The following is a 15,115-nucleotide window of genomic DNA, read 5'->3' on the forward strand; positions in this document are numbered from 1 at the left end:
TTGACAGATTTCACATGCTTCAATAAATAGGCTTAAAGTGTAACACCATAACTCACAACTCTGTTTCTGAAACTATTAAAGACCCATCTACTGGAAGAAGAAACAGGCAGTATGTTTGTAAATATATGTGCAACATTTTTGCACACTCAGGTAGTTGATAATGGTGTGCTATTGGCTGAACAGTTGAGTTGTCATTTCTGTTTCTATGGACATTATTTTGACATCTGACCCATCTTGAGGTTCTGTGAGTTGTGTTATTTTATATTCTTGCTACAAGGAATCCAAGCAGTCTGGCTATAGTACAAGCAGTGAGTACGCATTACGACACTACTCGCAACATCTGAAGAAGATGACTGAGTTGCTCATCAAAATATCATACAGAAAAATAGAAATACACTGTTAATGTTTCATACTAACTGTTCAACTAGCTTGTATTCTTTCTCTGCATAGTAAAGCTCGAAACAAAGTTCCATACATAGAAATGATAATTCTCGACAAAATCCTTGGTAGTTATGAATAAACTATAAATTACTAATTAATCAAGGACAAATATTACAACTCGGCAGGGAATTAGCATTCCTGTGATGAATAGTTCTCAAATTTCACAAAACACACACAAAAAAAAAAGGTAGCAGAGGAATGCACGATTTCAGCTGGTATCACTGGCATTAAAAAATTCAACACTCAATGATGTTTCTATTAATTTTTACTTTGTGTATTCGTAGTTCTTACAGTGTGGGGGTGTTTCTTCCAAGTGTCAGTATTCCAACATCTTTCTTTGGTTAGAAGAACCTTTGTACAGTCCAGCAATAAACTCATGTAATCGATATACATGACATTTTTCTGAAAATTTCATTGCTAAGAACAGACGGCTGTACATCAGCTACTCCCAATTCCATCTTTCATGTCAGCTGGTGTATTTCAGTAATCAGCATCTCATCAGGTACTAGTTATTTTGGTGGACTGCTTTTATTCATTTACTATGGTGGAAAATAATATTTTAGACCTTGTAGCTACAAACAGGCCTAACCCTATCAACAGTGTCAATGTAGAGGAAAGGATCAGTGATTGTGAAGTCATCACAGTGATATTGGTTACTAAAGTTAATAAATCCTAATTACAGAGTGAATGGGCATCAGGGTTCATAAAGAGACATAGACAGTTGTTTCTCCGTCACTCCATTTGCGAGTGGAACATGAAAGTGAATGACTAACAGTGGTACAAAGTACCTTCCACCATGCACCATATGATGGCTTGTGGAGTTTGTATGTAGATGTGGGTGTAGAAAGTGTAACGTCATTTGAAAACTTAATAGTAACATATTTTTACCATCTGGCAAGTGATTTTAGGATGCCAGACTTCCTGACTTTACCAGATGGATTTAATTTGTGAGTTAATTGTAAGGCCAGTTTGTTAATTTTATAAAAACTTACATTTGTATTTATACTGCACTAATTTTGTATATTTGATATGTGAGACTATTGGTAGTTGTTAAAGTGTGCTATGGAGCTGATTGCAATTGTTCAAATTCCCTCTGTGATCAAATGCAATAAATATTTTACTTGAAATATGAGGGATGGTTTAAACAGGTAATCAGTCATTGATAAAGTTTTCTACATACAAGGTATGTTCTGAAAATAATGGCAATTTTTAGTTTTTGGAAAGAATTTCATTTATATCTCTATATCAGTGTTACTCCCAATATTATGAAAAGAACAGACTGGAACCCACAATAAAGATGAAACATTGAGTTGCAGAGAAGCACGCAAAAAGACTGTTAAACATGAGCCTTTGGCCAAAGCCTTCTTCAGAAAAGAGAAACACACACACACACACACACACACACACACACACACACACACACACATTTTCACACAAGTAAGCACCCATCTTGCACACGTGGCCAGTATCTTTGGCTGCTAAGAGCAAACTGCAGCTTATTTGTCAAATGAAAGCAGCAGTCTGGAGGGGGCAAAGAAGGGGCAGGGATAGCAACACACAGATGGCAGAAGATGAGAACGCTGACTGGCAGTGCGTACAGTGATTAGTGGCAGCAGAATGAGGCTGCCAGATGCAGTGTCAGGAAGGTGTGAGGGAGGGAGAAAGGTGGGAGGGTAGGGAATTGGTAGCAGAAAAGGAGAGGAGCAGAGAAGGGGAAAAAGATCAGTGGGCGCATTGGCGGAGAGTGCTTTCATTGAGGGTGGAAGGACATGAATTGTGAAGAGGTGATACAATAGAGGGGGCAGAATCCGTTGGGTGGAGGTCAGGGGACAGTAGGTTACTGTACGATGAGACCAGGATAATTTTGGGAGTGGGGAACATGTTGTAACAAAAATGCCAGTCTGCATAGTTCAGAAAAATAGGGTGGTAGAGGGGAGGATCCAGATGGCCCGGGTTATGAAGCAGCTATTGAAATTGAGCATGTTACATTAAGCTGCATGTCGTTCCACAGGATGTGCCACTTTGCTCTTGGCCTCAATGTGGTGGTGGTGGCCATTGATTCTGGTAGATGGCTGGTTGGTAGTCATACCAATATAAAAAGTTGTGCAATGATTGTAGCAGAGATGATATGTGATATAGCTGCTTTCACTGGTGACCTGGCTCTGATGGGGTAGGATGAGATTGTGACAGGACTGGAATAAGGAGTACTGTATTGGTGGATTGGCCAGGTCTTTCAGCTGGGTCTTCCACAGGGATATGATGCCTGTGGCAGGGGTTGTGATTGGGAGTGGCATTGGAATGGAGTAGGATGTTGTTGAGGTTGGGTAGGTGATGGAACCCCTCTTTAGGAGGGGTGGATGGGTTTTGTGTAGGATATTCCTTACTTCAGGGCATCATGATAGATAACCAAAGCCTTGGCGAAGGTTATGGTTCAGTTGCTCCACTTAGGGATGGTAACTGATAATGAAGTGGGGATGCCTTCCTAGATGTCTGTTGTGATAGTGGGACAATTTGGTGAGTGTGTGGATGTGGCACGGGAAATTTCTTTGCCAGCTAGGATTGGGGATAGTGTCTGTCTGTGAAGGCCTTTGTGAGACCTTCAGCATACTGTGCAGGGGAATTCTTGTCATTACATATACACCAACCGGGAGTGACTAAAATGTAGGAGAGGAATATTTTAGTATGAAAGGGATGGAAACTGTTGAAATGCTAGTAGTATTGGTGGTTGGTGGTTTCAATGTCGACAGAGGTGTGGATGGAACCCTCAGAGGGAGGAAATCATCATCCAAAAAGGTGGCATGCTGGCTTGAGAAGAACTGAGAGAAATGGTGAGAGAGAAGGTGTTGAGGACATGAAGAAATGGGGATATGGTGTCCTGGCCCTGAGCCCAGATCTTGAAGATATCTTCAGTGAACCGGAATCAGACCCAGGCTTTTGGAGGCTTGGAAGGTTTTCTCTAGATGGCCCATAAAGAGGTTGGCATAGGAGGGTGTCATGCAGAGAGTGCGTGATGGTGCCACGGATTTGTTTGTATACCTGCTCATCGAAGGAGAAGTAGCTATGTGTTAGGATAAAGGTAGTAAGGGGAACGAGGAATGAGGTAGTGAGTTTGGAGTCTGCTCCCTCACCCAGTATGCTGAAGTTTTTACAAAGACCTTCACACAGAGTGAGGTGGCGCAGTGATTAGTACATTGGACTCACATTTGGGAGAACGACGGCTCATACACATGCCCAGCCATCCTGATTTCCTTAAATCACTTCAGGCAAATGCCGGGATGGTTCCTTTGAAAGGGCACAGCTGACTTCCTTACCCATCATTGCCTCATCCGATTGGACTGATGAACTCGCTGTTTGGTCCCCTCTCCCCAACCAACCAAGCAATCGAAACCTTTACAGGCAGCCACTATCTCCCAAATCTAGTCCACAAACATTTCCTGTGCCACATCTCAACACACCCCCAGTCCTCCCACTGTCCCTAACAGTTGGGTACAAAGGAGTGTCCTCTTTGTCACCCAATACCAGCTCGGACTGAAATATTTGAACCATAACCTTTGTCAGGGGTCTAATCAAAGTTCTGACAAGAATGTGGTTCAGATGCTTTGAAATGAGGGACATCCTACCCAAGATCCCTCCCACCACTGTTAAAGTTATTGTATTTGGGACCTTTCACAATCAATTGTAGTTCTTAATTTCTGGAATGAAAGTATGTGCTTCCAAAAAAAAAAAAAAAAAAAAAAAAAAAAAAAAAAAAAAAAAAAAAAAAAAAGAAAGAAAAATTGTGAACTGCACAGAATGGACTTCCTGTACTACTTTGTCCAAGAACAAATATTTCATTCTGTGGAGTATAGGACTTTACGTAAGTTGTACCTTATATAATTATAGATTTAAAACTGCCATTTTGGAATACAAGAAACTGATTGTGTAATTTAGCCATTGATTTTAAGCCAACTGTTTTGTTCCTTGAGTAGTTGGATTTGGTTGTGTAAACAGGCTTTAGCATAGTTCCAAATTAACTTTTCATTTGGGAACATCTGATTGAAGTGTATCTTTCCAATGATTTTAACACCTTAACATTTTTTATATGTGAAAACTGCCTTAACTGCTACCAGCAAGAATCCACTCCATCTCCCAAAGATACATCTTCCTGGCATGTTGATTAATCTGTGAAGGTCCTTACCTAAGAACTGAAACATTTTTGAAGAAGATGTGCATTTGAAATGTATTTTGGCACAACAAAAAATACTATCAAACTGAGAGTAGACAGATTTAAGTTTTTCATTTATTACAATCTCAATTTTGATAAGAACAGTCATAGTGACTACTATGGAACGTAACTTAGTTTGCGATACCTTACAAAGTCCAACAGAAATAATCAATCAAAAGATTTTGTTGCATAAGTAGTAACAATGGCATATTATTGATAAACAGTCATTCCTGTATCTTCATTACACTCCATTTTGTGTGAAATAATCTTGATTGTTACAAAAGTCAACTAAACTCTCGGACAACAAATGTAAATGAGCCATTTCCTGAAACATGCATGCATCATTTAAAATGAAAGCTGCAGCTTGCAGTGTGAAAAACTGGAATTAAAGTATCACAACATCATAATGTCGGTGGTAAAAAGTGTGTACTCATGCAGACAGGGAATTTGAAATGTAACTAACACTGCAGGAGAAATCTAATTTATCGAAGACAATTAAAAAACTCAGAAGTAGGAGGGGGAAGACTTGAAAGGCAATTTATTGTTGGGAAACAATCAAACTAGTAGGAGCACATAAAATTTGTCCAAAATTCTATTTTTACCGGGAAAGCAGGAATTTTTTCATCAGTACGAAATACATTTACTCATTTGGATCAAAATATCAAATTAAGTTCATCAATCTGTGTGTCTCATGTGGCACACAGCAGCCTACAGTGTTTATTGTGCCTGGCCACTTTCAGACACGCAGCCCACAGATTCTACGGGCTTTGTACTAAATGCGTTTCCGAGTTGAGTGAGTGGGATGTAAAAGCAGGGTTACTGGCAAGCTCATGGCATGCCACCAACTGGAGCTTTATTGCTTATTGTGAGAAGAAGGAATGAAAGGATACTTACAGAATGTCATTGTTTTTTAACATTATGCTGTATGGCAGAACTGACACTGGAAGCACCAGCACAAGCTTTTGTACTCTGGCTGGAGGTGTAGAGTGTGAGAGGGCTACTGCGACCAGTGTTTTTACCATTTCCTGGGACATCACATAAGGATTCCATGAAACTTGCATGTAGTTACTGACAACATGGAAGAATGCAGGTAAAAAATAAATAAATAAAAATTAAAGCCCGTATAAAATTAACAATTAATTCCTGCTTCAAATTACTAATTTGGATAGTCATTACAAAGACAACACTTCCAGTGGAGAAGGCTGTATTTGATGACAATTCTGCAAACGGCAAACTCGACATGAAAGAAATGTTGTATGGGGCATGGCAAGTACATATACAATTCTTCTTTTACATACTGAGGTCAGGTGATTATCTTGAAGAGAGATAAGAACCCATATTTTAGAGCTGAGGGACAATGTGGATTCTTTCTTTTCAGATCACAGTTTCAAATTGAATGACTGGGTGTTTGATAAAAATTAAATGCTTCCAATTCCCTTTTGAATTTCGTTTTTATGCAGATGGATGAACTTTATTTGACACTTTGAAGAAAATGAGGAAATGTATTTGCTACTGATGGAAAAATTCCTGCTTTCCAGAAGAAAATAGAATTTTGGACAGTTTATATGCCTCCTACTGCTCTGATTGCTTCCCAATAATAAGTGGCGGGTGAGAAGAAGAGGGGGTTGGAATAAAGGATACATTTTCTGAAGAAGTTATTCAACACCTGAAAAGTTTGAATGAAGTTTCTAAACCATATTTTAAAAATGAAAAGCAGATTAAATATCAAAATGAGTTGTGGATTAAAAGCCCCTTTATTGTCAGTGTTTGACCATGTCAGCAAGGATATTAAACTTTTATTGGATTGGCATGTGATAAAGGACTGGAAAAGATTGTAAGTAATTCTGTTAGCTGAATTCTGGGGCAGTTTAAAAACAAATATCTTAAACTGTTGCAAAAGACCATGTTTGTACTTTTACTGTTTGCAACTGCATGTATGTTCTTAACAGGGTTCTCAGCTTGTGTGTTGACAAAAAATAAATATTGCCACAGACTAAATACCAAACCTGTCATGAGAATCCAACTTTCATCTGTAAAGCCTAATATTAAGTTTTCCTAATAAGAACCAGTAATTCTTCATGTCATTACAGTTTAAATTTAATAGTGCCATTTTATCATGTTATTTTAAATTTGAGTTAATTTTGAAATTACTTTTTGGTTAAAATATTTGAAGTGATTGTCATTTTTGTTGAAAGTAATCCATTTGCAGAATTTTCCATGTAAAATATACTGTAGATCAAATCTGGGGTTCCAGAGTAAAAGTGGGCATTAAAAATGGGCTCCCTTTATAAGGAGATTAGGAAATGCCAGTACTGATGGTAAGTTTAATGACACCAAAATGTGAAGCTCAGCGTTCCAATTTGCAACACTTTTATAATTGTAATTTGTCACAAACTTTCATCATAATAATGTGCTCAAAAGGAAATAGGTCCAGTAGCGTCAGTGAAGGCCTCTCTATATATTTGCAAGTAGCAGCCACATGTTTCTTACTGAAATTTATTGTGGAAATGCAAAATAGGTGAGTCGAAGCAGTTTAGTAGAGTACAGATTTATCTCTAGCCTCAGACACCACCTGGTTTCAGTTAAACTGCAGCCACTCACTTTCTAGTCAAAAAAGAGCATGTCAGGTGCATGTTATGCGATCGAATTGAAGTCTGAAGCAACACGCGAGTGAACACGACACTTCCCTTCATGTGTGGTTGCTACGTCCACCTCAACTGTCACCGTCCATGCCCAGTTGCCAGGTGTAGCTGATACTGAGTTAAATTACTCACCAAAGTGGTGTTATACTGGCATAAAAAATTTGTACACATTTTGCTTCAGCTCTTTTTTTAAGAATTTATTTTGTTCAGAGGTGGAAGGTGTAGGTAATTTGGAACAGTTCAGGATGGCAGTCCTAGTTTAATGCATACATTTCTGATAAATTAATATGTGAGATATATCTCTGTAGTTCATATGTTATGGGATGTGCAGAAAAGAGTTACTTGCAGCTATCGCAGTTGAAACAGTTTACTAGTGACAGTTAATTATAAATGAGTCTCCAACTTTGTCAGCAGCAATTCTTTTACTCAGGTAAATTTGTGATTTTGGCAGTTGGTGGTTTCGGTCCGAGCATCGGATGGGGGAGCGAACCTGCAAATGTTTTTCAGTCGTCAGATGGAAGGCGTGTGGAGCCAACCGGGCAGTCAGGAGCACCTCCAGCTTGTAAGTGTGGTCAGCTCTCCCAGAGTTGTTTCTGCTTCATTCTTGTGATTAAGTCTCTCTCTCTCTCTCTCTCTCTCTCTCTCTCTCTCTCTCTCTCTCCCCCCCCCCTTCTCCCCCTGTCTCTATCTATCTCTCCCCCCCCCCCCCCCCCCTCTCTCTATCTCTACCTACCTATCTGTGTATCTATCTACAATGTAGGAAAAAATGGATTGCTACTTACCTTAAAGAATACATATTAAGGTGCAGACAATTAAAAGACACTAACATAGAGTTTTTGGCCACACCCTTCATCGAGAGAAGAGAAAAATACACATTGTTCATATATACAAGCAGTCACACACCATGTACATGACTGCTACCTCCAGGCATTCTGGCCCAAGATGCTGGAGGTGGTGGTCATGTGTGCATGAGGTATGTTTACTTGTGTGTATGAATGCTGTGTGTTTTTCTCTTTTGCTGATGAAGGCTGTTGCTAAAGGCTCTAAGTAAGTGTCTTTTAATTGTGCCTGTCTGCAGCTTAAGGTGTCTTGTTTATGGTAAGTAGCAAACTGTATCTTCCTACATTTTTGCTATTCCTACCTGGAGTTTCCATTGTTTTATCTATCTATCTCTCTTTAATGTCAATAGTTTTGTCATCCAGACTGAAAAATCCTACAGTAGAATTAATAGCAGCCGTGTATTATTTTAACGCCCACCCAGATAGCCGCACACACCATTCGTACACACGAGCAAGCATACGCAATGCACACACGACTGCCACCTCCAGCATCTCGGGCCAGAATGCCCAGAGGTGGCTGTCAGGATTCAGAGAGGCCTGCCCTGTATCAAAAATACCCAGCGGATTAACAGTGACAGGCATTGTGCCGATGAACCAGTATGTGATTTTTAGGCAGTTTGCCACATCTGACTAGATGAGTACCGGTCTGGTATGCACATCCTGCCTCAGTTACGTGAATTGCAGACGTTTCAAAAAGTCACATGTTTCATATTGGAAGATGTACAAATTACCACAGGGGTGGGGCGTCAGTGGTAGCAATAAGAGGGGCACGTGGACACCCTCTGCCACAAGCAGTGCCATACTTGCATTAACTTGCCAAAATGCCAAGCCTGTGAAGATCTGGGATAACACCAGGAGAAAGAATATGGAGATTATGTTATTATAACACAATGGGAGTCAGCTTGGCCTCAGTGGGTGTTCCAGCTGTCGTGTTGGATGGTAGGCAGTGGGGTTTTTAAAAACACTGTCATTAGGTTTTCATATACATGTGACATAATGTATGTGGTACGTAATACTTTATAAATTTTGTAAAGGAAATATACACATGACCATTACAGTGCAACCAGTGGGTAGTTAGAAAATTCTGCTACTAACAATAACTATGGAAAGGACAGGTTGGTATTCACCATAAAAATGACACATTGAGTTGCAGACAGGCACAACAAAAAGCCTGATACACATTAAGCTTTCAGCCAAAGGAAATCATTCAGACAAGCGAGCAGACCTCGCAACATGTGGCCGCTATCTCTGGCTGCTCAGGCTAGACTGAACATGAAACATGTCAAACTGAAGCAACAATCTGCAGTGGAGTGGGGAAGAGGGGAGTGTAGTAGGGTGCGGGTGGGGAAAGAGGAAACAGTGCTGCCTGGTGATGTGTGCAGGGACTAAAAGTGGTAAAATCGTGATGCTGTGGGGAACATAAAACGGTGAGGGGGGGGGGGGGGAGATCAGTGGTGGCATTGGAAGAGAGCAGTGCACAGTGAGGTTAGGGGACATGAGTTGGGAGTAGATGATATGACAAAAGGGGCAAAAATGTTTGGGTGGATGTTACAGAGACAGTAGGTTACCATAAGTTGAGGACCGGATGATTTTAGAAATTGCTAAAACGGAGTCCTATATCTCTGTTCCTTATATGTTGCCTATACTATGGAATCCTCCCAAGCAGCCTAACATAAATGCTCCTTTCTGTGGATCCCAACCCTCCTTTCACAATTACCTTCACCTTTTCAGTTTCTGTCAGTCCCTGACACGCTCACAAATCTGACACTGCAAAAACACATCTCCATGGCTCATACATCCCAGGACCATCTCTGCTCCCTCCACAAGATACTTTTAGTGTGCAATTACTACTACATACATCATGTCTCTGAAATTGGATCCCTTACATTCCAGCTTCTGGAAGAGCACTCAACACACCACCTTCATACGCTATCCAATCTACTGACATCCTGCTGCCGCCTTGGTGCGTGACTATCCAGCTTCTGACCTACCCACAGTGTTCCTCCTCACCAATGCCCCACAGCACTCAGATCCTACCTAGCTCATCTTTTCAGCTTGCCACATCTGCCAAAGCTCCCTTCCAAAACACCACTAAATCCGGAGCCAAAACAATCCCCCAACACTGTTATTACCCTTTCCACAAAATCCTTCAGCTCCACAGAAGTTTCAGTTCTACTCAAAGGCCTCACAGCCTCACCTTCAGACGTACAGCCAAAAAAATTTAACCATGTTGAAATTGTCAAAAACCTACACTCCTTCTGGTCACTGCAGTGGGAACACTTCTTTGCCACCAACACCTCCAACCAAATCCTAACATTGAACCCTGCCTCTCCCAGTTGAAACTAACATCCAACCATGATTCTCCCACCCTTCCACCTAATCAGCCCCTGTTTACCTTCGAGGAATTCCCTTCCTCCAACTTGGGATCACCATTCTTCCCTAGGTCTCTTCCTAAGTACACCAACCTTTCAGCAGAAGACATGGCAGCAATACATAGCCTCAGAACAGATCCTGACCTAATGATCCAACCTGGTGGCAAAGGTTCCACTACTTTTGTCATGAATCTCAGTGACTACCTGGCAGAAGGCCTCTGCCAATTGTCTAACTCCTCCACCTACAAACTCAGTGACAGTGGTCCATTCCAGAAGTCCATTACAACCTCCAATCCCTGCTTAAAGCGTTAGGCCCTTGTCAGAATCTCTTCTTTGAATATTTTTCCATTCTCATCCTTATCACACCCAACACACCCACCTTCTGCATTTTCCCCAAAATCCACAAACTCAACAGTCCTGGACATCCCATTGTAGCTATTTATTATGCTCCTGCAGGAAGAATTTTGGCCTTCATTGACCAACATTTCCAAACTATTGCCCAGAATCTAGCCTCCTGCGTCAAAGATACCAACCACTTCCTTCACCGACTGCCTACTGTTCCCATCCCTTTACTTCCTGAATCCCTACTTGTCACTGATGTTGCATCTTCCTTGGGCACCAACATCCCTCTTGCACCATGGTCTTGTCACTATTGAACACTACTTCTCCTACCATCTTTCCGACTCTAAACCTACTACCACATTCATCATAACACCTTGCTAACTATATTCTAACACACAACTACTACTCCTTTGAAGGGAGGGTATATAAACAAATTTGTGGCACATCCATGGACATATGCACGGCACCCTCCTATACCAGCTTCTTTATGGGCCATCTGTAAGAAACCTTCCTAGTCTCCCGAAACCCCAAATACCTGATGTGGTTCGCATTCATTGATGATATCTTCATGATCTGGATTCAGGGCCAGGTGCTCTATCCTCATTCATTGACAACCTCAACACTTTCTCTCCCATCCACTTCACTTGTTTCTTATCAGCCCATCATGCCTCTTCCTAGATGTTGACCTCCTCCTCTGTGAGGGCTTCATCCACACCTTTGTGCACATTAAATATAACAACCACCAACAGTACCTGCATTTCAACAAAAAAGAAAAAAAAAAGAGGTTCAAATGGCTCTGAGCACTATGGGACTAAACTTATGAGGTCACCAGTCCCCTAGAACTTAGAACTACTTAAACATAACTAACCTAAGGACATCACACACATCCATCCCCGAGGCAGGATTCGAACCTGTGACCGTAGCAGTCACGCGGTTCCAGACTGTAGCGCCTAGAACCGCTCGGCCACCCCGGCCAGCACATTTCAACACTTTTCGTCTCTTCCACACCAAAGTACTCTCTCCCATATAGCCTCACAGACACGCACTATCACCCAGACCTAGTCCACAACAGATTTCCTGTACCATATCTCCACACACACCAAATAGTCCCACCATCCCCAAGAACCAGCTACAAAGGAGCACCCTGCTCACCATCCCAGACTGGAACAACTGAACCACAATCTTCATCAGAGCTTTGATTATCTATCATCATGTCTTGATGTGAGGAACTTCCTGTGCAAGATCTTTCCCACCGCCCCTAAGGTGGTGCTCCATTGCCCACCCAACCTCCACATCATCATAGTCCATCCCTAAGTCACTCCCAATCCCAACTGATTGCCACAGGGATCATATCCCTGTGGAAGATCCAGGTGTGAGACCTGCTCAATCCACCCACCCAGTACTTTCTATTCCAGTCCTGTCTCAGGTATATCGTACCCCATCAGAGACCAGGCATCTGTGAAAGCAGGCACAATCCATGTTGCAATCATTGCTCAGCTTTTCATATTGGTATGACTACCAATCATCTTTCCACCTGATCAGTGGGCACCCTCAAACTGTGGCCAATAGCAAAGTGGACCACCCTGTTGCACAACATGCAGCGGAACATAAAATGCTTGATTTGAATTGCTACTTCACACCCCAGGCCAACTGGATCCTTCCCTCCACCACAAGCTTTTCTGAACTGCACAGATGGAAGCTATTCTTCTCCCAAAATCATCCTGGCCTTAGCCTACAGTAACTTACTGTCTTCACACACTTTACCCAACATTTTCTACCCCTTCTCTCCTATCACCTCCTCCCAACACAAGTCCACTCACTCATTGTGCACTGCTCTCTGTCAATGCACCCACCAATCTTTTCCCTCTTTTCCTTTCCCGCAACCTCCCTGAGTTCTACCAGGTAGCCTTGTCTGCCACCTCATGTACTCTGCTATTCCCATCCCCTTACTGGTCCACTATGGATTGTTGTTCCCATTAGACACTTCTGAATTTCAGTCTCGCCTGAGCGGTCAGAGATAGTATAGTGGCCAGGGGTGGGCAAGGTGTGTGCATTTGTGTGAATGAGTGCGTGGTTTTTTCGTGAAGGATTTGGCCGAAAGCTTGATGTGTAACTGTCTTTTTGTTGTACCTGTTTGCAACTGAATGTATCATCTTTATGGTGAACCGTAATCCCCCTCCCCCAGAGTTGCTGCATTTGGAAGCAGGTAATGCCTTCAACGGTCCTAACAGTTCAAAATCTAATTTGTAGAGGGCAATATATTGCATGTATTGTTGAATGGTCTCAACATGAGTTGGACTTTCTAGCTTGGGAGAAAGGGGGATTTTCTTGGGGAGATTTTGGGGGATTTGGGGGATTTTGGGGGATTTTTGGGTATAACATTTTTTCTCCCAGAAAATCTTGGGGGATTTTCTGGGAGAAAAAATGTTATACTTCATGTTTGTAGGGGTAGGCTCACTCTCCTATGGAAGTGATAATAGTCAGTGAGGTTTCTCTGTGAACCCCGAGTATCTGTCTGAGAATATGAAAGATGAGTCAGCTGTCTCACATTGTTAAGTCTGTGATAGTGTCATGCAACAGTGTTGGATAATGAATGTAGCCCTAAGAAATCCCTTCTTCTCAGTGTTAGAAATACACATTAGAGACTAAGTGTGTCATCATCAAACACAGTCTATTGTAGTGCAGGAGGCAAGGGGAAAGAAGAGTAGGATACTACTCAAAGTAAAAGAGGAAAAACATATCAAAATGCCCAGAAAGGAGCTGAAGAAATCAAAGGAAAAAAATCAAAGTTTTGAAGTGATAGAAAATTATAAATTTGGTGATTAATTTCTGCATATAATTTCACAGAAAAGAGTATAAAACATTAGAGAACTCTACATGTGAAATTATATTACTATAATAATTCTTATGATCAGGCAATGTATGATACATTTACTGTTTTCTGTAACAGTTATAGTGATAGACCGGTCACCAAGGAAGAAATGTGGTGTGGTTTGTGTCTGCTCAGAGTTTTCAGAGTGCGAAATTTTATTTATTTTGTTAAAAGTGTGCTGAAATACAGGAGCTATTATTTTTGTGGTCTGGTTAGAGAACATTAAAGATGAATTTTATCAATTCATTTAGCAGTACATAAAGGTATTATGAATACCTCAGAATACAAGTCCCTATTTGTGATTACAGAATTATGAATAACATGGCATTATGCGTATTCTTTTGTATTGACTCCAGACTGAATTTAAAGAACCTCATTGTTAAAATAATGTGGACTGCATTTGAAATATGAGTTTTCTCAACTGAAACAAGTTTCTAATGAAACATTTTAAATTTATCAGTAGCAACAGTGATTGAACATTACATATACATGCAGAGTCCATAAACTGCCATGCAGTGCATGGCAGAGAGTAAGGCTACGGGCCTACTTTGTACTACTCGTAGTTATTCCCTTTCCTATTCCATTCACATATGGTGTGAGGGAAAGATGTCTGTCATCGATGTACGATGGGAAGCAAGGAGAGGATGTTGGTTGGAGGCTGGTATCCTCTTTCTACAACAAAAATTGCATGCACATATGAACTGGGTTCTTTTTTCATAAGAAAAGAAAATTATGTAACTCAAGATAACCCAGGTGTTGTGGTAAAAGCTCTCTGTGATAGTCCACATTGGCCTCTCTGCCGGTGAAATATAAGTCCACTATGTACACTATTCTGGTCGCTGTGTGCTGCCTGTCTCTGAGCTAACTGCTTCTGTGGCTCCCACTGGGCTGCGACTGATGACTCAACTTGTTGACTAACTCGATGACAGATTGGAACGTACTCTGGGCCTTCCAGTCCATGGCAGCGATTCAAATACTGGTGGTCGAGAGGTTGTCGGTGGCATGTTTCTTGCAAGTCTGTCTTTAGAGCCTCTATCGATCTTCTCACAATCTCTCTGTCACCTAGTGTGCTGGCACCAGCTGATGCCAGCACATTCCTCCCCTCTGAAATGCCACACCGTTGTTGTGTAGTGAGGCTGCAAATGACAGCAGGGAGGGAGCAGGATGCTGGATGTAGAGATGAGCCAGGAGACGTGGCTGTGGAGGATGGCATACTCCCGACAGTGTCATCTGGCTTTCGAGGCAACAGGAACATCCTCCAGAAAACTGCTGCCAGGGCACATTTCCAGGCCCAAGAGCATGTCCTGGGGTGATGATGGTGACGATGACAGTGACAGTGACAGTGGTGGCTATGGTGACGGTGATGGCAATGGCGATGGCGATGGCGATGCCTATGGCAATAG

The 15,115-nt window shown here is 41.6% G+C and overlaps 1 protein-coding gene across 1 annotated transcript in view; it reads left to right on the top strand.

The window, feature by feature from the left end:
• The window catches only part of LOC126418703 (serine/threonine-protein kinase SIK3), a 496,441-nt gene that overhangs the window by 413,637 nt on the left and 67,689 nt on the right, over nucleotides 1-15,115 (top strand). The window contains 2 exon segments of the mRNA XM_050085601.1: nucleotides 7,739-7,751; nucleotides 7,753-7,849. Coding sequence (XP_049941558.1) covers nucleotides 7,739-7,751; nucleotides 7,753-7,849 — 110 coding nt within the window.

The sequence above is a fragment of the Schistocerca serialis genome, chromosome 9 (genome assembly GCF_023864345.2).
Source record: "Schistocerca serialis cubense isolate TAMUIC-IGC-003099 chromosome 9, iqSchSeri2.2, whole genome shotgun sequence".
NCBI lineage: Eukaryota > Metazoa > Arthropoda > Insecta > Orthoptera > Acrididae > Schistocerca > Schistocerca serialis.